We start from the raw sequence: 22,977 nt of genomic DNA, 5'->3' as shown, positions 1-22,977 counted from the left end.
ATAGTAAATCAAAGTTTTCAAAGTTAACACTATAGTGTCATAGTTATCATTATAGTAAATCAAAGTTTTCAAAGTGATCACTATAGTTTCATAGTGGTCCCTATAGTAAATCAAAGTTTTCAAAGTGATCACTATAGTGTCATAATTATTACTATAGTGATTCAAAGTTTTCAAAGTTGACACTTTAGTAAATCAAAGTTTTCACCGTAGGAAATCAAAGTTTTCATAGTGATCACTATAGTAAATCAAAGTTTTCATAGTGATCACTATAGTAAATCAAAGTGTCAAAGTTATCACTATAGTAAATCAAAGTGTCAAAGTTATCACTATAGTAAATCAAAGTGTCAAAGTTATCACTATAGTAAATCAAAGTTTTCATAGTGTCAAAGTTATCACTATAGTTAACCATAGTTAACTATAGTAAACTATAGTTAACTATAGTATTTTTTGTCAGGGGTGTCCAGATTTATAGAAGATTTTTTTTAGGATAGCACGTATTTTGGCGTGCTATCTTAGTACGAAGCAGTGACAATGAAACCTACAATTTTTGTACCCTTTGACCCATTTATACTTTATGACAAAATTGTTTCTATGGTTCAAGAGAAGAAGCAGAATGTTTTCGAAAGTTTACGACCGACGAATGACCAAGACGCACAATGGTAAACGAAAACAGAAAAGAACGGGTTGCTTGAGTGACTCGGGAAACTAAAAATACAATTGAATATAAAACTTAGGTAACCAGGTTATAAAAGAAAAATGACTTCATATATGCAAATATCTTAGTAATTTAATGATAAAAATGCAAAATAAAAGCCGAAGTTGTTCACATTAGTATGTTTATTTTTCTTTTAGATAAGAGTTAATAACCTTCACAGCTTCTTTGTTTCTCAAACATGGATAGAACACACCGTTCCATATCAACAGAGTTGTGAAGGATTTCACTCTTTTGTCCTTGCAACTGTCCAGAATTTTTGTTGGCCTTTGAGTCGGTTCACATGAATGTATTATTATCAGCATAATTTTTCCTTAAAAATAAAGACAATTGAACAAATAATTTGAAACCCATTTTAAAGAGAAATGTTCTTTACTACGAAAAAAAAATCATACCTTCATAAGAAATGTTTTCTAATGCCGTATCAACTTCGTCCTTTAATCGAGAGGAAGCGTAACAAACAACTAGCACTAATGAATCCAGTGGAGGAGAATCTTTTTGGTTGATGCATTCTAATGAGTAATTTGGATATTCCTTGGAGAAAAAGTTCTCAAACAAATGACTGGATTTCAGTGGGTGTTGTATGTAAAACACTTTTTCTGTAAGAAGAATTAATTAGCAGCAATTTGCAAAACCTATATTAACCTTTAGGTCATTTTCCCAAAGCATGATAATATCCAGATTTTATATTCCTTAAAAAAGTTAAATCCTACGTATGCAAATTCATTACAATTAATTCGTCTGGGTACCTCGCGCACAACTCTTACCAGTTTTTCTTTTCGACCATTTGGGACATATGTGCATAAAAGCTAATGCTCCAGAAACCATTATTACTGTGTTTTTTCCTACAAAACACACAGATAAAATGATCAAATAACACTCTGTTCTTGATTTTTTCTTTAAGTTATATTTACAGTACTTTCTTTCGTTTGTAGCACTGTCGCACCTCTTTGTACAATAAATCCCTTACAAACGAAAGAAAGTGTCTGTAAATGTCTTGTGTCATGGTCATTTGCATAGTCACTTCTCCAGCACCAATCTGCTAGGGGTGAAACGATACACCCCCTTCACGGTTCAATACGTATTGTATAATTTTGTCTCGGTTCGGTTAATTTCGATACGATACATTTTGATAGAAGGAAACAAATTCAACGTTGTTTTATGCTTTCTTTTTCTAAATCTGGTCACATATTTTACGAATTTTATTTGCAAATTGACCTGAAGAAATTGGTTAAAATTATTTGACTGTCAAAAATCATTTTACAAGCTATCAGTCATAAAAAATTTACATTTTCTATACTTATTTATACTGAGTAACGTGTTTTACAATATGCCAAACCTGACTGAGTAACGATCCCAACCGAAAATAAACCGAACCGAAAATTAGAGATTTTGCACCGTGTATCAAACCGAGAAAAAATACCGCGGTGAATCGATACCGCGGTGAACCGTTTCACTCCTACAATCTGCACGCGACATTACGTCACAGGCCTTGGTCCATCGTAAGTGTAAATGGTGTTCAAACAAAGCTGAAAGTACGAAGGAGATGGTGGCATTGAAAAATCAAGCGATGTAAAACGAGCGTGCAATTGTATTTGATGGATTAATTTAAGCAGTATGAGTTTTTCAAAAACCATAATATACACAGGCACAATACTGGAAACTTTGATTCCCCCGCACTTTGATCCGCTTCATTACTGTTACTAGGAATACGCTTGCATGTCCTGAGGAAATCTGAGTCAAGTATTGTAGCCACAAGTGTCAAAATTATGGAATGTAGTGTGAAAGAGTCCAAATACATGCATATACGAACATGTATCCGTTTGCATGTAACTCAAGCATAGGGACTTGAGACAATCTTAGCAAAATTGGCTATATAGTATAATAGTGGAGAAGGGACCTAACGAGCCGCCATTAATTCCTCGGTGGAGTTCGATGATTCCCTTAATAGCACCTGTTGAATGAAATCCGCACTGAATGACTAAAGTTCAAACGCTGATTGATTGTATTATATTACTAGTTGTTTACGGAATCAAATATGGCTGACCCGATTGAACTCTGAGGCTAATCGAAGGTGAAAATGGAGCTGATCTCTCGAGACGGACGATCATCGGTCCCTCAAATATTGTGAGGATGACCAAAAGCAGTTATATTTTTAAAGGTGCTCTAAGATAGAGTGCAACATATGACAAGTGCGGAAAAATTTAGGTAATGCACGAAAATTGCATGGAAAAAATGGTGTAGGGTTAACGACGGCGACCCAATTCTCGGAAGTTTGAATATTTTTTCTAAGTTTTAATTAAGTAAGGTAAATGATCAATTTATGACAATAAAGGACAACATTCTGCCTTTCGACTGGCAAAACTTTTTCATGGGTTTTTTGAATAAAAATCGAAGTTTTTAGAGTTTGAAGCAAGGCAGCGAGGAATTAATGGCGGCTCATTAGGTCCCTTCTTCCCTATTATACCATATACCCGATTTTGTTATGATTGTCCCAAGTCCCTGTGAACTCAAGGAACCCAGAAAACAGGTGCTATTAAGGGAATTATCGAACTGCACGTGTTTTCAATATTGTCACATTTCAATTATCTGTTTTAATTTGAATACATGAAAATCTGTGTATTTTTAAGAGTTTTCGTTTAAAGCAGTTAACCGAGTTTCCCTGTATTCCTCTTGAAAATGGTTCTCACGTATGCATTTTCAGACTGAAGGGAGGGAGGTTGATTTTGTGAGGTTTCTCATGTTTCCTCTGCATAAGTTGTATATACTTACAGAAATTGAAGAAAAAAATATTCAAAAAGTATTGAGTTCTTTTGGATTTGGAAGTTATTGTACAGTGCATTGGAAGTTATTGTACGGCTAAGCTATGCCCCCTAGAAGTTATAGTACGTTGGAATTCAGCCAACGCTTTTCTATCTGATTTTAAGTATGGCTAACATCAAAAGAAAAAGTACCGCACCATGACACAAGTAATAATAATTCACACAAAATCTAGATGAAATTAAAAATAAACGCAAGTCTATCATGCCAAAAGAATTCCAAAAATTAGAAAAATCAATGTACGCGTAAGTAATGAAAATTTTTAGAGGAAATACAAAGCATTTTCTTTAAAAAGGCCGGTCGGCAAGAAATAATTTGTTTTAAGGTTGATAGAAAAGTTGATAACACTAGAAAATTTCGTTTTCTTAGCGCATTTATATGGTTATTTTTTGTGTTTGGTCATTGCAATACATGCCACCAACCATTAAACAAAAGTGTTCCAGGAACACTTGTGTCGCCTGCGTTATAGCATCATTTAAGATGCAAATAGATATTATAAAGGTGAACTATTTATTTGTTACTAGAATTATAGTTTATGCATTTGACTGAAAAAAAAAATTCCAAAATAGTAGACTGATTCCAAACATAGTAATTTTGTGATAGAATCAGAAATATGATTTCCCACACCATCAAAGTTTAAATGAATAATGAAATGGAAAGCATTAAAAAAGCTATTTACCTTTTTTAATTTAAGTGTTTAATCCAACAATCCCCCAATAGAGATTTCAGACTGTTTTTACTGTAATTGTCAGTCTGCAACCATCCATTTTGGTATACCGATCCCGATTTATTTTCAAGATAATTAAAATTCAGTTCGTATGGTAAGCTCAGGAACATGTGATATAATTGCTTATTAAAAACCTTCCCCTAAATATTCAAATGGATGATAAATTAACCGTCCAGATTATCAAGGTTAAGTAATCTGTGACGCTGGTATGTTTTTATAATATTTTATGACAAACTGTGGACCTGCTAAAAAGCTGAACTAACCAATAAATCGTCAAAAATATGCTGTATATGAACTATTTTGACACGTAGGTCAAATGTCATGTTCAAGGGTCAAGAGGTCAGTGGAATTTGGTAGTTTACATAAGCCATAATACCGAGCAATACTGAGTATATGTGTAAAATATCAAAACCATACCTCTTACAGTTCTCGAGAAATAAGATGTGGCAGACGGAGAGACAGACAGACATCTAGACAGACACAACAGACGCCGGATAAAGTGATCCGTAAGTGTCGCTCTGCTCTACAGGCGACACAATTAAAGATAAATGAATGAAAAAAAAGTTTATACAGCTGTATAGATGTATCAGAGAAAAATGCTAAATGCTTAACAGATTGCAGTTTAAATATCTGTACGTTTCGAGTTTTATAGAAAAATAAAGGGTATATGAAACTTATTTTAATGTGAATGTTACTGAAACAACAACCAAAAATAGCATACGAACCTGAACAAATATTATGGATTAAGCTGCGAGCAAAACCATATTGTGCTAGGAATCCTAATTTAAAGGAATAAAGAATTTACAGATATTAAATTTCTAAATAATGTGTATTACATTGCATTTACTCTTCGTGTGCTACTTTTTATGCATACCAATTTAAAGTCAACTCTTCATCAAAGTAAATTATAAATTAGAATGCTGTTTTCATCTAAACCGGGTATGTATATACACTGTAGGATATTGTAGGAAAGTTTTGTTTTTTTTTCTAAAATGACTTCATGAACGGAACTTCAAATTATTTAAACACCCTACAAGATCATAGTAATACTTTAATTGAATGAAAATCTAATTAACGTCTCTATGAAATAAAGAAGTTTTATAACGTGGTTAAAACTTGCAAAATATTTTTGTTCTTACCTAAGTCTAGAATATTTCCAGGCTTGAGTACAATATCAAAGGAATCACATATGCATGGGAAATCCATCTACAAAGAAGAAATTTATATCATATATCAGGTGTATTAGGATATAAACCAGGACACATATTTTCTCTTTTAACATATCAATTTCTATATCGTATATAATAATATATTGTATCAAAAAAGTCAACGTGTTACATTGATTTTATGCATCAGGTACTTTGTACATGTATATAAGGATAATATGATTCAATACAATTTTTTTTTTGGGGGGGGGGGTGGGGGGGTTGTTAGCATCATCAATTTCTATACTGTATTAATGTCTCATTATGTCAACATGTTACACTGATTTTATGTATCATATGTTTATACATGTATATACAATACTTTCTATTTCCATTACTGGAACTCTTCAAATTAGAGGCGCGTTTGTTCGTCTGAGTGGGACAATGCGTAGCGGAGAATACAAACATGCCGATCTCAATCCAAGTTTAAATGTTAAATGTATTTGTCATTCCACTTAAAGAATAGAAGAACTACATGTAATAGGCATATGTGAGATTGCGAAAGCCCTGAATGTATCATCCATTGATAAATATTACGACGTTTCTCAGACTGAGGCATGTACACTGTATTCAGAGACGAACCGTCAACACTAAGTCTTGTCAACAACTTCCTGTCAGTGTGGTGAATAAATTAATGATGTTGTTTCTACTTTTGATGCATGCTAAGTTCACAACAATACCTTGTCTCATTTGTATGTTTGTTAAGCTTTTTTTCATCGACATTCAACATACTGTTTAGATTGTCCTAGAAATCCAGCGAGATTTGTACATTTTCCGACTTTTGCACGAAAGAGTGCGCTAAGAACTATAACTTTTCCATATGGAAATAGAAAGCATTGGGAGGTTATCCTATTTAAGTTGTAAAAAAAAAATCGTTTGTTTAATTTTAGAAGTCAGTTCCTAACTTTCTATGTTGGAATTTTACTCCATATAGATTATTTTCATCAACATTTGATCAATGCAACTTCTTTGGAGATTGTTGTTATTCAGATTAGATCACCTTAAATCAACATGCGGAATAAAGTACTGAAGATGGTGAACAGCGATCGCATCACAAATACTCTGAAAAACATAGGACCCCTATGAAACACAAGAGGTGGAATCAGTATGTTAAAGGTGCTTGGACACAGATTTGAAGTTGATATTTTCTCAAATTTTCTGTATAATTTTAACGACTTATATGTTGCTATAGCATTTCATACTAAAATAGAATAAAAATCCTATTTCATCTCGTAGTTATTGAAACTTCAAATTTCTGAACGCGTTTGATTAACACATTCTTGCACTTTCACAAATTTCAATTTTATTTTTAATACTTAAGAAAAGTGGCAATTTTGTTGTGTATTAATGAAAAATATTAAAACTATAATCCAGAAAATTCAGAGTAGAAATGTTCGAAAGCAAAACCCACTCACAGTATTGTCAGTCCGTGCTCAGTGGTGTGTGCAGACTTTAACAATTGAACACACCCGGTGAATCGTAAACATTAACAATAACAGAGCTCGTGTCCTGTTTACAAAAACAGTTTACGTTTCAAGGGTGTATTCAATTTGTTAAACTCTGTACACAACACTGAGCACGGGCTGACAATATTAGTGAGGGGGTTTGCTTTCGCACATTTCTACTCTGAATTTTCTGGATTATAGATGTAATATTTTTCATTAATACACAATCGCTTCTAATCGCTTCTTTTCTTAAATGTTAAGGATAAAGATAAAATTTGTGAAAGTGCAAGGATGTGTTAATCAAACGCGTCCAGGAATTCGTAGTTGCAATAATTTCCAGTTAAAATAAGTTTTTAATTATATTTTCGTGTGAAATGCTATTGGAATATATAAGTCGTGATATTATACAGAAAAATTGAGAAAATGTTAACTTCAAATCTGTGTCTAAGCACCTTTAAGAAAAAGAGTAGGAATCCCTTGTAATGCGGTCCTTAGATCTTTTTATTGTTAAAGTGAAATTCGCATAAAAAATGGTTGAATTTTTTTTTTTTTGCAAAATATTTGTAAAAGTTCGATCCAGGATAAGGTTGAATTTGCCAACGAATTTATTATAAGGACCACGGAATTAATTAAATGGTGGCTTTCGTGTTATCATAACTCTTTAAATCCGTCTAATATCAACTTATGTATTTATAAGTAAACTGTTCTGGTTTAAAAAAAATGGTAGTAAACACGAATGGGGCTGCTGCTTTCTGAATCAGCGGGGAGATATAGACACCATATTCATGTAATAATGGAATAGTGCTACATAAATAATAGAAGTTGACAATGGTAATTGTTTGTTTGTTTGTTTGTTGTTTTTTTTTTTTTTCAATGAAAAAAAAAAAACATTTTGAAAAAAGATAATATTTCGTTTCATAAACTTGAACTAATAATAGTAACATGGACCTTGAATAGGGTAGTATAACTGTTAGTAAATGCCAACATGAGTTTTAGGAAATATTTGAAGCTAAGTAAATAAATAAATACATTATTGGCAGTAAATGTTATACGATGCAAAATTCTAAGTAAAGCTATAAATTAACGACTCACTTTACACTAGCGAAAACTAATTTTGGTCACTGAGAAAATTATTTAATGAAAAAGTGTAAATTTTGAGTCTTCAAAGACAACAAAGTATTGATAAATAGAAATCACTAGTTCTTAATTAGATGGAGAAAATACACAAAACTAAAGTGGTTCATAAAATTATATATGATAATATGTTAAAAATGCATAAATTGGTTACAAATTGTCAATGAGCAATTCACTGCATATCATAATTTATTTCAAATTACAAGTTTCTAGTTGCCTAAAAAAATTCTAAAAAGTGTCTTTACCCAAGCTTTTTAACCTTTTTTTCTTATGTAAACTTTAACGTTTGTCCCTTACATGTATATACCCATCTTTCTGTGTTTTCTTACGAAAGCGTATTACTGCCAATTGAAAAAAAAATGTTCTAAGTCGTATGTACGAGATACTACATGTAAGTCGTACGTATGAGATACTAAGTCGTACGTACGAGATTATATGTTGTTATCAAGATTTGTTTATAATTTTATGAAGCATCAAGTATGGACGGCGTAAAAACAGTTGTTGTGCTTGTGAAGTTTATTCTTGTTAGGATTTTACCACTGTGACAACAAAATGATTTTCCGGGAAAATCGCGTTTGAAAATCAAAGTTTCGTTGTCAAGTTATTTTTTACAATATATATTTCTAAATATTTCAGATTTGAATTTAGAACCTAAATTTCATATAAGCAATTTTATGATTAACCTTGCTTCAAAGTTATTTAAAAGAGGGTATTCATGGTAAAAAAAAAGTCTATTTTTGCATGAATATTGACTAAGAAGTCCGATCCAAAGCAGGCCTCCCAACCCCAACCTCCCCCCTCCCAACCCAACCCCCCACCCCCTCATATTTTGATAGGTTTAGATCTAAGGAATATTTATGAATAAAACTTTTCAGGGGTACCGATGGGGTTGAAATGTACAAAAAACCCAAAAATGCAAAATCATAATTCTGTAATCGTGGTTTATATTTATGCTTAATGTCGTTTTAATTAGAAAAGCTCGGATGGTTTGAGACTGACATTGAACATTTTTATAGTGGCCTGGTTCAAATCACCTGGTGGCACACGTCAGTTTACTTTTATAAAAACAGTATTGTGTATTTCTCTTCTATTTTCTTCCATAATTTTTCTTTCCTTTTGAGAAAAACGACGTTTATGACAATGCAGATCATAAATATTATTAAACTAAAAATAAAAACAAACAATTGGAACTATTCTAGAGTGTAAGCACATTTTTTCTGAGGACAAGAATTATTCACTCTTTCTTACTCGATACAGGAGTCACACAAATACACTCACGCCCCCCCCCCTCCCTAAAAAAAAAAAACAAAACAAAAAAAACAAAAAAACAAAACAAAACAAAACAAAAAAACAAATGACATGTAGTTGATCCTATACATCTTAACTCGGAAAAGTTTCTTACCAAATCAACCAAAATGAAATCGCACAAATCGGTGATATGAGGAACAGACTATCGTCAAGATTTGATTTTAGGAAGAGTATAAATCTATTAATTTATAAAAGATAACTTTTTTCTAACAGGTCTTACGTGTATGATCAGATTGAAGATCTGGGGGCCGTAACAGAAAGCAGGTTATTAAGATTTCAATTGACTTAAAGCAGGCGGGTCACAAGTCTAAAATATATGAAAATTTTCTTTATCAAATAAAGAAGCTGTCAACTATTATTTGATAAAGAAAAAATTCATATATTTTAGCTTTTAAATTTTATCATTTTTCTTTATCTTTATATGGAGCTCTTCTTCTTCTTAAGGAAAGCAATATAGTCTAAAAATGGCCATGCCCCCCAGCCCTCTTAAGAGATTGAACTGTTCATATCTATATTCAATATATAGCCAAAATTTTAAGTTAAAAGGGGCCGAAATTCCCAAAAATAAAGAAATTTCTAGGTAATATATGTACATCTAAATATTGTGTCCTAATTACCTATAAGGTTTCATGAAATTCTATGCAGCGGTTTAAGAAGAATTATGCTTATAAAGAAATAAAAATAAATAATAAATAAATAAAGAGGACTGACGGACAAACTGACGGGTTAAAAACATTATACCACTCGTAACTTGTTATAAACTTTGAGTTATTCCTGTTCGCTCCCTGGGGAGCATAGGGCCGCAACCACACTGTGCCATCGGACTCTGTTTTGGGCTGTTTTTTAATTGGATCCAGGTAAAACCTGCCTCTTTTGACTCCATGTTGTTATAAAAGTAATTTATAATTTTTATCCTACATTTAAACACTGTTTCTAGACGATATCCTAAATAGCCTTTTACTCTTAATAATACGATTTTAAGGCCGAAATTAATTAGGCTTTAAAAATAGGCAAGGTCATATGTCAAGGCAATATACTTTATTGCATAAAATCGTTATCCCTCCTATTCTATAATTTGTGAATTGTAACAAACTAACAGTTTTACAGATAAATAAAAAATGAAATATATAAAATCCCGAGTTCGAATCCTGCAAGGAAATTTGTCTGACAGTGTATTTAATGAATACGATTTTTAAAAACCGCACTTTTATCTAAAAAAAATTGTTTTTTTTTTTTTTTTTTTTTTTTGTTTTTTTTTTTTGTTTTGTTTTGTTTTGTTTTGTTTTGTTTTTTTTTTTTGTTTTTTTTTTTTTGTTTTTTTTTTTTTTTTTTGCTTATTTGACTTGTGTACATTTTATGCATCATGCTATCTTTCAACAAATCTTGAAAACTACATATTTCGTACGCACGACTTAGTATCTCGTTCGTACGACATAATTTCTCGTACGTTGGATTTAGTGTCTCGTACGTACGGCTTAGTATCTTGTACGTACGACATAATTTCTCGTACATACGACTTAGTATTATCTCGTACGTACGACTTAGTATCACGTACGTACAACATATAATCTCGTTACGTACGTACGACTTAGGAAAAAAAACCCAAATGGCAGCAATACGCTTCCGTAGTTTTTCCACTTTGTTACAATTTCTTTTTTTTTCTTTTTGGCCACTGAAGAAAAAGAAAAATACTAGGGATGTCAGAATGAGTATTTTTTCATTTTTGATTTGTACTTTTTGAATAATATTTGATAATTCGAAGTTTCATTACCACTGTCAGGAACCTTTTGTTTAATTTTTGAACAAAAAAATATGTTCAAGCTAACATAACATTGGAACTTGGTTGTTCTTGAAAATGATACACTGAACAACATATTGCAAGTTGTCGCAAAGTACATTTACATTAATCAGCATTTTCACTTACTTTATTTAGATGACAGTTTGAGTATGGTGTATTTTTTTTTTTTTTTTTTTTTTTTGACGACAGGGAGTTGGGATGTGTGATTTCTTTCCCTGAGTGAATTTATACTAAGACCCTTTGTAAAAACAGAATCAAATGTCTGCGGAATTTTAACCTTGAATTTTGAAAGGGATAATCCTATTTGGTGCATTCTGTGCATTGTAGGTTGGTAACTGTACAGCGAAGAAAATTTTTAACGCTGGATGCTCGAATTCATGAAATTTAATAAGCGTATATGATTCATGTGTCAGTCGGAGTTTAAAAATCACCTATGCTGATCACGATAGAATTACACTAAAATTGACATGCATGCTGTACATGTAATTACATGTACTTCTCTCTTTCTCCTTAATCTTATTATTTATTTGACATGATTTCCTATGAAATAGTTACGTATGAAAGACTTTTAATATTCTGCATGTATTATGACACTTGCAACATTTGTCATTAAAAACATGAAATTAAAAGGAAGCAAATGTTGATCATCAGAATCCAATCAGCAGTGTCGCTTTTGGTGGATGTAAATAACTCCCTCTTTTTTGTACAAGCAATGCATAGAGTTTTTACTGTTTTGTCCTTCACAAGAAAGACAAACAGGATTGGGCAAACTGTGAGGTATTTATTTTCAAATTTTTTTTATAACCAGCTCTTGTTGACATTATGCACATGGCAAAATCATTATTTCAATGAATTATATCCATTTTATTAGAAGGGGGCGTCCTCGATTTATCTCCAACGAGCATATATCTCTTATCCATATTTATCTCCAACGAGCATTTATGTCTTCTCTCTCTTTCTTGCTCCATATAAAAACTTCACATAGTATATTAACCGAAAGTAGAAGAAAAGTTTTAAACAAGGCTCAATATTACCTTATTTATTTGACATAAATCCAGTCCTTTTATTCAAAAAGCAATCAACATCAGTATCAATGTTCAACTATCGTTATGCTTCAGTAGTTATGTATAACTAGCTATTGTTATGGTCGACTTTTAGAACACTGCATAACGCAATATTCTAGAGTGCATCATAATTAGCCAGCAGAGCGATAGTTATTTATAAGGCCATATTCACTGATTAACATTGATCATTTCTTAAATAAAACTAACTTCAACGTTTAAGTCAGGTACATGTAGTACAACTAAAAAATATACCACCAATATTGGCAACATTGGCCTGGGGATATATTTGAAAGTAAATAATTAAAGAATGTATAACCTTCTTTGCAGACAAGTTTAGCGAAAGGTATTTCTAAATTAAGATATAAACATGTAATGACCGCTCTATTTACTTATGAAAAATATTATTTGGGCAATTTCTTAATCGGAAGTTGTAATCATTGAGGTAATCATCTTCTTTATCAGAAAAAAAAACCCGTTTACATTACTTTCTTAGCATGACCGGCTAGTGATTGCGTCTTTTAGCTAGGCCGTTAGGACAAGGGTTGCTATACCTCAAACAAAGAGATCTCTCTGATATTCCGAACTCTTGAATGTGATCATGGTCACATGGCGTGTATGTCAGTTTTGAAACTCAAGAACCGCACTGTGTTCACGGCAGATGATGTAACTTATCCAAATTTTGCGCCAGAATTAATATGTATACATTGATTATTTTGGTATTCACTTCTTTTTGCGTGACCCTGAGGTCTGGCAGAAAATCTATAAGCGAGGTTAAACCAGATGTTACAGGGAAAGACCAGCTTGTGCATGCTCCAGAATATTAGACAAATTGCAGGCCCGTAGGAAACAATTTCAGTTTTGGGGCGGGGGGGGGGGGGGCACAACCATACATTTTCAGTTGAGGGAGCACCCAAAAATTCCCGACCAGTAAAAAAAAAGGGTCATCAACTACCAAAATTCCTTGACAACCAAAAGAAAGAAAAGAAAAGAAAAAGGTCATCAGACGTGCCCCATCCCCCACCCCCCGGTTCCTACGGCCATGAATTGTCCCGACGACTACTCGCTCGTCGGACGAATAGCCGAACTCGAATTTAAAAAGTTTTCCCACCATCCACCATATCGGTACAATTCAAAACCTTTTAATCTGCAGAATAAAAGTGCTTGATATCGTATTTATTTATCTAATAGCGTATCCAAGGTCCGAATCCCCTCTTAGATACAATTAATTAGTAAATAAAAATAGTTCTTCATGTTCTAATACAATATAGTTTATCAATCCAATCAGCGTCGATTTCAGCGGAAGTATATTACATGTAGCACTCTCTCTTTGTGTAGAACGCGTGCATATAGTTTTACAGTTTTTGACCTTCACTAAACAGACACGACAGCAGGAGTGGGCAAACAGTGAGGTATTTATCTATTTAGATACTATTTTTTTCTAGAGCCGGCCCTTGTTAATATTATGTAATCATGTACATAATTTAACAATATTTCATGAATTATACCAATTTCATAAGGTGGGAATGTCCTGGGTTTTTTTTATTTACCAAAAACACATGCCTCTTCAGCCATAACTCTATAATGCACTCTCTCTCTCTCTCTCTCTCTTTCTGCTTAAATATTTTATATGGTATAAACCGAAAGAAGAACAAAGGATGTAAAAAATGCTCAAAATTACCTTATTTCCTTCGAACCAATGAAGTCCTGTGATTCAATTGGAGTAAAATATTCTCCTGAAGCATTCCTTCAAAATCCAATACTTTTATATATTTGTTTTGAAGAAAATTAAAAGAAAGTATCATTCACGTTGCCTGCATTAGTACGAGGCTAAAAGAAAGATAACTGGTACAATGAAGCATACTTCCGTTTTAAGTGGTGCCTGAATTCAATGGTAAAAATTGTTTCCATAACTTCTTTGCCCTTGAAATTTCACCCTCTATGTATCTATTTGTAACAATCCAGAGAAAGAAAATATTTTTTGAATATAAAGGACAGGTATGTCAAAAAGGAGATACAATTGTCCAAAATAATTCAACAACAAGAGGCCCATGGGCCATATCGCTCACCTGAGCACTTTGATTGGAAAAAAAAAAAACAAACAAAAATCAGTTCAGTATTGAAAAGTTGAAATACATGTATATAAGTGGTCCCTACCTATTGCCATCGGGGGGTCATGGTTTGAACAAATTTGAATTAACACTACCGGATGATGCTTCTTTATTAAAATGCTCATCATGGCTTTCCTGTTCTTTAGAAGAACAATTTAAAGATAGTTACTCTATACTTTCATGGAAAACTTTGATCGCTCATTGTTGCCCCATTCTTCCCCCCTGGGTCCTGATTTGACAGACTGAGTTCTACACTACCTGAGGATGTTTCCACATAAGTACATGCATCATCTTCAGACCTGCTTACCCTTCCGCTTTTGGCGTAATTTTTCCGCTTTTTACCACAAAATTACGCTGTTACGCCATGAAAACTAATTTTACGCTTTTAAATATTTTTTCATAAACAACTTAATGAAAGGCTAACTTTGGAGTTAAAGTAAAGGCTTTCCTTAATGAAAACGAGAAGGTAATTAATACTTATTAATAGAGGGTTTCGGTTTTTCACGATATGATTATTTACGATACAAACAACATACGTAATACACGTTGTAGTTATGCCTTTTAAACGGGTGGCATGCCAAAATTAAGGAAACAAAACTTTTGAATGATGTGTGCAATAAGCAAAGTCAGTTTAATTTTCAATTCGGTTTATTCTTACATTGCTAAGAACAACATAGAGACAAGTAAATGTAAGAAAAACAAAATCGAAATAGCGGAATAATGTAGAATTTGTATTAATATGCGACTGAAACTCTGAATTATGTGATTTGCTAATTTTTTTTCCAAACGTTCATTAGGAATGTTAGATAAATAAGTTTGATTTGACTGCAATTAGGATACCAGTTTTTACAACAAAGGGACTTTTTGTCTATAAATGATTTGAAAAAGAAACATTCATGCTTGCTTTGTTCAATGATGTACAATTTCAGGTTGATTCAGACAATATAGTATCATTGCAAAACATCAAAGTAGGGAAACATAAAGGATTACGCCTTTACCTCATAAATTCCACTTAATTGAGTCTTGAAATTACACCCTCGCAATGAAAAGGGTAGGCAGGTCTGCATCTTCCCTGGCTAAAGAGAGGACAAGTTTCCAAAGATGGCATTTGTTTTTCACGAATTCGTAATTATACGCCCTTGGAAAAAGGCGTGGCCTTTCAATTAAATATTCTAAATTCTCTTTACTTTAAGGATTCGGCTCAGGTGAACTTCATCTCTAACCCTTAGGAAGATTGAAAACCAAGTGGGGATTGTGGTCTGGCTCTCTGTGATCACATGGTCACTTTGATAAAGTATAAAACAACTAAATGCTGGCTTTTACCAACTAATCTATGGTCTCCATGACTTTACCTAATAATTATACGTCAATTGTCAATCATGACACAATATACACTGTACAATTGGCTATTTCGCTACATAAACAATCTTTATGGCAATCTTTTATACTGCTTTACAGACAAGAAATCGACTTTGAGCATGCTTTGCTTATTTGAACCAAATATTCATTTTTATTTTGTTTTTTTAAGTATAACATTCTTTCTTGTATTCTCATTATACAGTTATTGACTGGGTATGAGGGCAACATATGATTTGTTGGACCTGAAGGTTAAAATGTTGCCCGAGGCCGCATGCCGAGGGCAACATTTTCACCCTCAGGTCCAACAAATCATATGTTGCCCGAATCCCAGTCTATATAACTGTTTTGTTATACCCTTCACATAAGATAAATACATATTAAAACACTAAAGCAAAGATTTCACAACAGATTTAATCAGTTTATAAACAATAATTTCATAAGCACATTGTGGCTTAAACAATAAAAAAATTAACAAAGAATGAAAAAATTAATTATGTAATTATTATAACAGAGAAATTATATAATTAAATAACAGAAATAATCATTTTCTTTAATCAAAGTTTAATAATCACTTTGGTTATTACAATCATTTATCACACGGAATATATCACAGGTTATTTATAACTGAGCCTCTGTACTGGATGAATAATTGTTAATTGTAACAGTACAGCCATGAAAGTTATAGGACATTGCAGTGGACACTGCAGACTTTGGAAATTCTGGAACATTTGCATAGATGGTAGGGTCATCTAGAACTGCTGCCAGTGCCTCATCATCAATATCACCGAGCCAGTCGATGGACTCCAACAATTGTTGTACGATTTCGTTCGTGGCCCCGGGGCCTGTATTTGAGATTGGTTGGACAGTCGTAGAAGATGAAGGTCCAAATGAATATGTGATGGGTTGAACACTTGATGATAAAGGCCTTGATGGATATACTTCTGAACTATGAAATTTTGACTCATGTATTTTCCTGCTCAAAGCATCTGGCATTTCTCTTTTACGTTTTTTGCTCAATTTTTAGGGATAAAATTTTAGACTTGTCTCAGACTTGTGCTTTGATATCCCCATGATATGTCTAGATTCATATCCTGATTCGTCCAAGATTGTAATACATGTGGCTCTAATCGAATGATTAGTGTATACTGTGGTGAGTTTTGCCTCTCTGTTGATTATCTGCATAAATTTCCCAAGTGTATTCTTGCCCACTGCCATATTGTCATACCACAGGTCAAGGTTATCAGGGTCAAATGATGTTGGCAGGGATTTTGGTATTTGCCACAATGACTTGCGTTCTGGATTCAGTTTTTAATGTATTTTTTAAAGCTTGCCACTGGACAGTTGGGGTTTCCTAAAATGATTTTGAAAAATAATATAGCGCTTATATGGTTTTTCCAAAATAGATTGATTAAAATGTTTTTTTTTTAAATATTTGGAATAATAACAAGAATAATCTACATACCAGATTGTTCATACATGCGAGCAGCATTGATATCATCATCCCTTGAGTCTCCCCTGTGGTTTTTTGTGAGTCTGGATACATTACTAACAACAAAACGCCTTCCATCCACATCCGCATTAATGACGTAATCATCCTTTCCCATGTTCCTGAGGTTTTCTCGCCCTCTGTTACAAAAATATAACATTATTTCGAAAAAAAAATTTCCTGCAAAGTCTTGGGATTATCTACACTAAACACACCACAATCATATTGTTTTTGTATGTCTCCATCACTAATGATATCTTTATGTTTTACTTCTCCAGTCCCCTCGTGCTTAATTTTCACAAGACAAGCTGAAAACACAACATTTGCTCGACTAAATTCTTCATTGTTTACAATGTCAATGTCATTTGATCATTTCATGAATGACTTTTGAAGTCCAAACCTCATGGATATCATCGAAGACTTTGCGTACATCGATCCATCTTGTTTCCGAACTCCACAGTAGAATTTCTCCAGTACATTGCAGATTTCGATTTTAAGCGTAATTCCGAGAGAGAAGAATCACATGTACACACTAAAAAATCGTTCAAAATGTTTTCAGCTGATCGTATAACGTTCTTGATGTTTTTACTGTCTCTTTCATTAAGTATACATTCAATTTCACGTTCGTCTGTAGCGGGAAACCATCTTTCTAGCAAACGACAACTCTTGCAGCACTGAACTTCGGTTATTTCCGTGTCGCCGAAATTGACCGACAATTGCCTGTGACGTAGCTGTGACGTTGCGGTCAAATAATTCTTATGTTAGACTGACAGACCGGTCAACAATGAGATTGTTAGACCGATGAAAAAAACATTTACTTTGTTGGACTTTTTATTTGTAATAAATATATACAAAGATATTTATAAGGGTATAACAATGAATCATATACATGTAACCTGTTGATTAAATCATATAAATACATTTCTTGATTAATACAATTTAGCAAAGTGGAATAACTCTAATTTGCTACACTTATTACAATTTTGAGCTCCCTTTGCCTCCTAGATACCCAGGAACAGAGAAGAGGCACATTTATTTATATTTATTTATTTACCTTAATATTATTGCATTGAGTTTGTTTGCTTAATTCTCGAGCAGAGGAGAAGATTTTTAAAGCATGAATGCATTTTTGCTAGAAAGTCAACAGAACCCCACCCCAGCACCAGAATCCCTGACTCTTTTGTTCCCCTTCACCTATAGATGTTATCTGCCAAAATCGGTTAAAATTGGTTCAGAAGTTCCAGAAAAGAAGCTGAAAAGGTTCTAAAATTCACGACAGACAAACGGCAAACGACGGACGAAATCAGATAGCAACAGGTCACCTAAATGACTCAGTAGACCTAAAATCTTTTTTAGCTCACCTGAGCCGAAGGCTCAAGTGAGCTTTTCTGATCAAAATTTGTCCGTTGTCTGTCGTCGTCGGCGTCGTCGTCGGCGTCGTTGTTGTCGTAAACTTTTCACATTTTCATCTTCTTCTATAGAACTACTGGGCCAATATCAATCAAACGTGGCACAAAGTATCCTTGGGTGAAGGGAATTCAAATTTGTTCAAATGAAGGGCCACGCCCTCCTCCAAGGGGAGATAATTACGAAATAGCAAAAAATTAATGGCATTATTGAAAAATCTTCTTCTCAAGAACCAATGGACCAGGAAAGATGAAACTCATGTGGAATTATTGTCAGGTAGTGTAGATTCAGATTTGTTCAAATCATGGCCCCCGGGGGTAGGGTGGGGCCACAATGGACGATCAAAGTTTTACATAGGTGTACAGTGTATATAGGAAAAATCTTCAAAAATCTTCTTCTCAAGAACAGCAAAGCAGTGAATGGTAATATTTATGTGGAAGCATCCTCAGGTGGTGTGGGTTCAAGTATGTTCAGATCATGACCCCCGGGGGTAGGGTGGGGTCACAATGGACGATCAAAGTTTTACATAGGTATATATAGGAAAAATATTCAAAAATCTTGTTCTCAAGAACAGCAAAGCAGTGATTGATAATATTTATGTGGAAGCATCCTCAGGTGGTGTAGACTCAAGTTTGTTCAAATCATGACCCCCGGGGGTAGGGTGGGGCCACAATGGATGATCAAAGTTTTACATAGGAATATATAGGAAAAATCTTCAAAAATCTTCTTCTCAAGAACAGCAAAGCTATGATTGGTCATATTTATGTGGAAGCATCCTCAGGTGGTGTAGATTCAAGTTTGTTCAAATCATGACCCCCGGGGGTAGGATGGGGCCACAATGGATGATCAAAGTTTTACATAGGTGTATATAGGAAAAATCTTCAAAAATCTTCTTCTCAAGAACAGCAAAGCAGTGATAGGTAATATTTATGTGGAAGCATCCTCAGGTGGTGTGGGTTCAACTTTGTTCAGAACATGACCCCCGGGGGTAGGGTGGGGCCACAATGGACAATGAAAGGTTAACATAGGTGTACATAGGAAAAATCTTCTTCTCAAGAACAGCAAAGCTATGGTTGATCATATTTATGTGGAAGCATCCTCTGGTGGTGTAGATTCAAGTTTGTTCAAATCATGACCCCCGGGGGTAGTGTGGGGCCACAAAGAAAGATCAGTTTTACATAGGTGTACATAGAAAAAATCTTCAAAAATCTTCTTCTTAAGAACAGCAAAGCTATGATTGGTCATATTTATGTGGAAGCATCCTCAGGTGGTGTAGATTCAAATTTGTTCAAATCATGACCCCCGGGGATAGGGTGGGGCCACATTGAACGATCAAAGTTTTACATAGGAATATATAGGCAAAATCTTTAAAAATCCTCTCAAGAACAGCAAGGCCACGGCAGATCTCCAGGGGTAGGGTGGGGCCACAATGAAAGTTCAAACTTGTAGAGAAAAAAGTCACAGTTAGTCAAAACATTATGTAAGCCTCCTTCGTTAGTGTAGATTCAAGTTTGTTCATATCATGACCCCCCCCCCCCCTTCACTTTTAGGGGTAGGTAAGGACCACTTATGCATATAAGCTTTTCAATACTAAACTGATTTTTCCTTTTTTCCTAGCCACAGTGCTCAGGTGAGCGATGTGGCCCCTGGGCCTCTTGTCTTAAGAGCCACTGGACCAGATAAAAAGAAACTTAAGTGAAAGCTTCAGAATTATATTTTAGATTTAATTGTCCCCTGCTTTCAATGAAAGTTGAACATATTAATTTCAAATTGGGTCTGTCTGTCCGTCCGTCTGTCTTTCTGTCTGTCAGTAACACTTTCGTTTCCGCATGATATCACGAGAAGCCTTTGAGCTTTTGCTATGAAATTTACCATACCATCTCCCTATGCCCTAAAGAAGACCCAATCGATTTCGAAGTCAAAAGGTCAAAGGTCAAGGTCATAAATTCATAAGTTCGGTCTGTTTTTTAACACTTTCGTTTTCCCGCGATATCTCAAAAAGCCTTTGAGCTTTTGCAATCAAATATTCATAATACAACTCCCTATTGCCTAAGAAAGATTCCTATTGATCTGGACGTCAAAAGGACAGGGTCAATGTCGTATATTCATACGTTCTGTTTGTAACACTTTCGTTTCCGGGCGATATCTCAAGAAGCTTTTGATTTTTTGCAATGAAATTTTATACCACAAACCTCTATGGCCTAAGAAAGATCCCTAATATGTTGACGGTGCGACCGTTAGGGCGAGCGCAGATACCTTTCAGTTTTAATTTAGAACCGCACGTGGCATTTGCTACGTCTAGACTCTGACGTCATATGACGTCGTATGTATGTTGCATTACCAAAACGAAGTCTGAACAGTGATATTTTTAATCAAAAACGAAAAACGTTTTATCTACTATTCCTCTGATATATATCAATTAAATCAAGGTGATTTCATATTTTGTTGAATTTTTGTTGCTACCGCGAGAACGTGGTTTGCGGCGAGATGCAATTCGCTAAGCATTATGGGACCACAGGTAACTGCGGAAAAAAATTCACTTGGATCAATGTGCAAAGTCCGAATTTTCTCTTCGCCCAGGCGTTGCTTTAAGAGCTCGCAGTGACGAGTGGCGCTTGGCGCCGCTCGCTGCGCTCGCTATTAATTTGGAGGTCAAAAGGTCAAAGGTCAAGATCGTAAATTCATATAATCTGTTAGTATGTAACAATTTCGTTTCCGTGCAATATCTCAAGAAGCTTTTGAGCTTTTGAATTTAAATTTTATACCATAACTTTCTATGCCCCCGGCCGCCCCTCTCAAAGTGCCCCCCTCTTTTTTATTTTGGTTGTTTTCTTTTTTCAAAAGTCAGTTTGTTGACATCGATTTTGCTCAAAGTTTTAGAGACACTCCCCATTTGTATAAAAAGTCGCACGACACTATTTTTAGCACAGGGAGATCTGGAGAGTTATTACATAAAATACAGGTTGTCGACGGACTTTATATTATAATTACGTCTATTTGAACTGTTTAGTAAAGACTAATATAAATTAGACACCAGGTGTTGTGTAAAAATTTGTCAATATCAAACATAAATATATACATGAACTGTGTCCTGCTTGCATCTGACTTGTATCATGCAATGTCAAGCGCCTCGTTGGTTTTTTTCTTTCTTTTTTTTTTAATGTTTTATTTTTTTTTAAATCAATTTCAAATTACGATCCCTTGGAGTAGAGTGGGTGCATATAAAGTCATCAAAGCTTTACATAAGAATATGTAGGAAAAAAAATATGCTGATGAGGAACAGAAGGGATATATATATATATATATATATATATATATATATATATATATATATATATATATATATATATATATATATATATATATATATATATATATATATATATATATATATTGTTACTCAGGTGAACGTTTTTCCCCATGGGTCTCTTATTTTTCATGAGGCTTTTTCTCAGCTATAAAAACACATTTGTTATGATTTTCTATGACTTGGTTGATCACGTGACAGATAATTACATGTTTCAAAGTGTCACAGAGAAATCGCTTAGACGCAAATAGTTAACACAATTATTTATTATTATTTATAACATAAAAGAGCTCATCCTATCTAAGAGTAAAAAAAAAGTGCGTGGGAAAAGTAATAGTTTACTCGAGTTTAAAATATTTCATCCGAATTTTATCATCCCGCACATCCCAAACATATTCCACTTTAGAATTTTCTAAAATGTCCAAAGTAAATCATCACCCGCGTTAGTCATTTTTAAGCACAAATAGTCTGCTTCCTCCAACCATAGACAGAGAAAAAGAAATGTCGGGGTCTTTTATTTCCCCGCATTCAATACGCTGAATTTTAATCAATGGCATTTTTTTTAAAGGTATTCAAAATTAATTATGGTGATTTAATTCTACACGTGGAAATCCAACTTATACCCATAGCTCCCTTTCTAAGAAGGAAATTCTTCAAAATCATATGTCAGTTTTGAATATTTTTAATATTCCCAACAACCAAAATGAATTTGAATTACCATATCTATATTGGATTCCGAAACTTCATAAAAATCCTTATAAATAAAGATACATAGCGGGTTCCAGTAAATGTTCTACCAAGCCTCTTTCTTTACTCCTCACTAAGATATTAACAGTAGTGAAGGAGAAACTTCAAGAATACTGTGCAACAATATATTTGAGAAGTGGTGTAAATCAGATGTGGATACTATACTCTTAGAACATTTGAAATCACAAAATTTTACCAAAATCAACAACTTAAAAACTTACGACTTTGCAACTTTATATACGACTATTCCCCACGATAAATTAAAGTCCAGACTTTCTGACATCGTTGACAGCTGCTTTTGCAATAAAAATGGAACTCATAAATTTACTTACCTTGTCATTGGTCATGTG

General features: G+C 33.8%; 2 protein-coding genes across 3 annotated transcripts in view; one reads left to right on the top strand and one right to left on the bottom strand.

Annotated features, from left to right (window-relative positions):
- Positions 1-820: 820 nt before the first annotated feature.
- On the bottom strand, positions 821-14,001 carry LOC133194464 (uncharacterized). Its single transcript, XM_061330417.1, has 6 exons — positions 13,892-14,001; positions 5,399-5,465; positions 4,985-5,038; positions 1,480-1,557; positions 1,108-1,311; positions 821-1,025 (listed from the first exon to the last, which is right to left on the bottom strand). The coding sequence occupies exons 2-6, from the start codon at positions 5,463-5,465 to the stop codon at positions 838-840; spliced, it is 591 nt and encodes a 196-aa protein (XP_061186401.1). The 5' UTR covers positions 13,892-14,001; the 3' UTR covers positions 821-837.
- LOC133194465 (uncharacterized) overlaps positions 13,559-22,977 on the top strand; it is a 92,960-nt gene continuing 83,541 nt past the window's right edge. For both annotated transcript variants that reach the window (XM_061330420.1, XM_061330419.1), the window contains exon 1: positions 13,559-13,622. The gene's annotated coding sequence lies outside the window, so the exon portion shown is untranslated. The remainder of the gene's footprint in view (positions 13,623-22,977) is intronic.

This window comes from Saccostrea echinata, unplaced genomic scaffold (assembly GCF_033153115.1).
Source record: "Saccostrea echinata isolate AGI-Se365-2 ecotype Australia unplaced genomic scaffold, CSIRO_AGI_Sech_v1 ptg000029l, whole genome shotgun sequence".
In the NCBI taxonomy this organism is placed as follows: domain Eukaryota; kingdom Metazoa; phylum Mollusca; class Bivalvia; order Ostreida; family Ostreidae; genus Saccostrea; species Saccostrea echinata.
Note: the sequence above shows the minus strand (reverse complement) of the source record. Positions and strands in the feature narration are given on the sequence as shown.

Bases quoted from the DNA above. Each gene is read 5' to 3' on its own strand.
- LOC133194464 (XM_061330417.1), bottom strand. From the start codon at position 5,465: ATGGATTTCCCATGCATATGTGATTCCTTTGATATTGTACTCAAGCCT. The intron at 5,039-5,398 runs GTAAGAACAAAA...CCTTTAAATTAG, and splicing joins TGGAAATATTCTAGACTTAG to GATTCCTAGCACAATATGGT. The intron at 1,312-1,479 runs GTAAGAGTTGTG...TTCTTCTTACAG, and splicing joins ATGGTCGAAAAGAAAAACTG to AAAAAGTGTTTTACATACAA.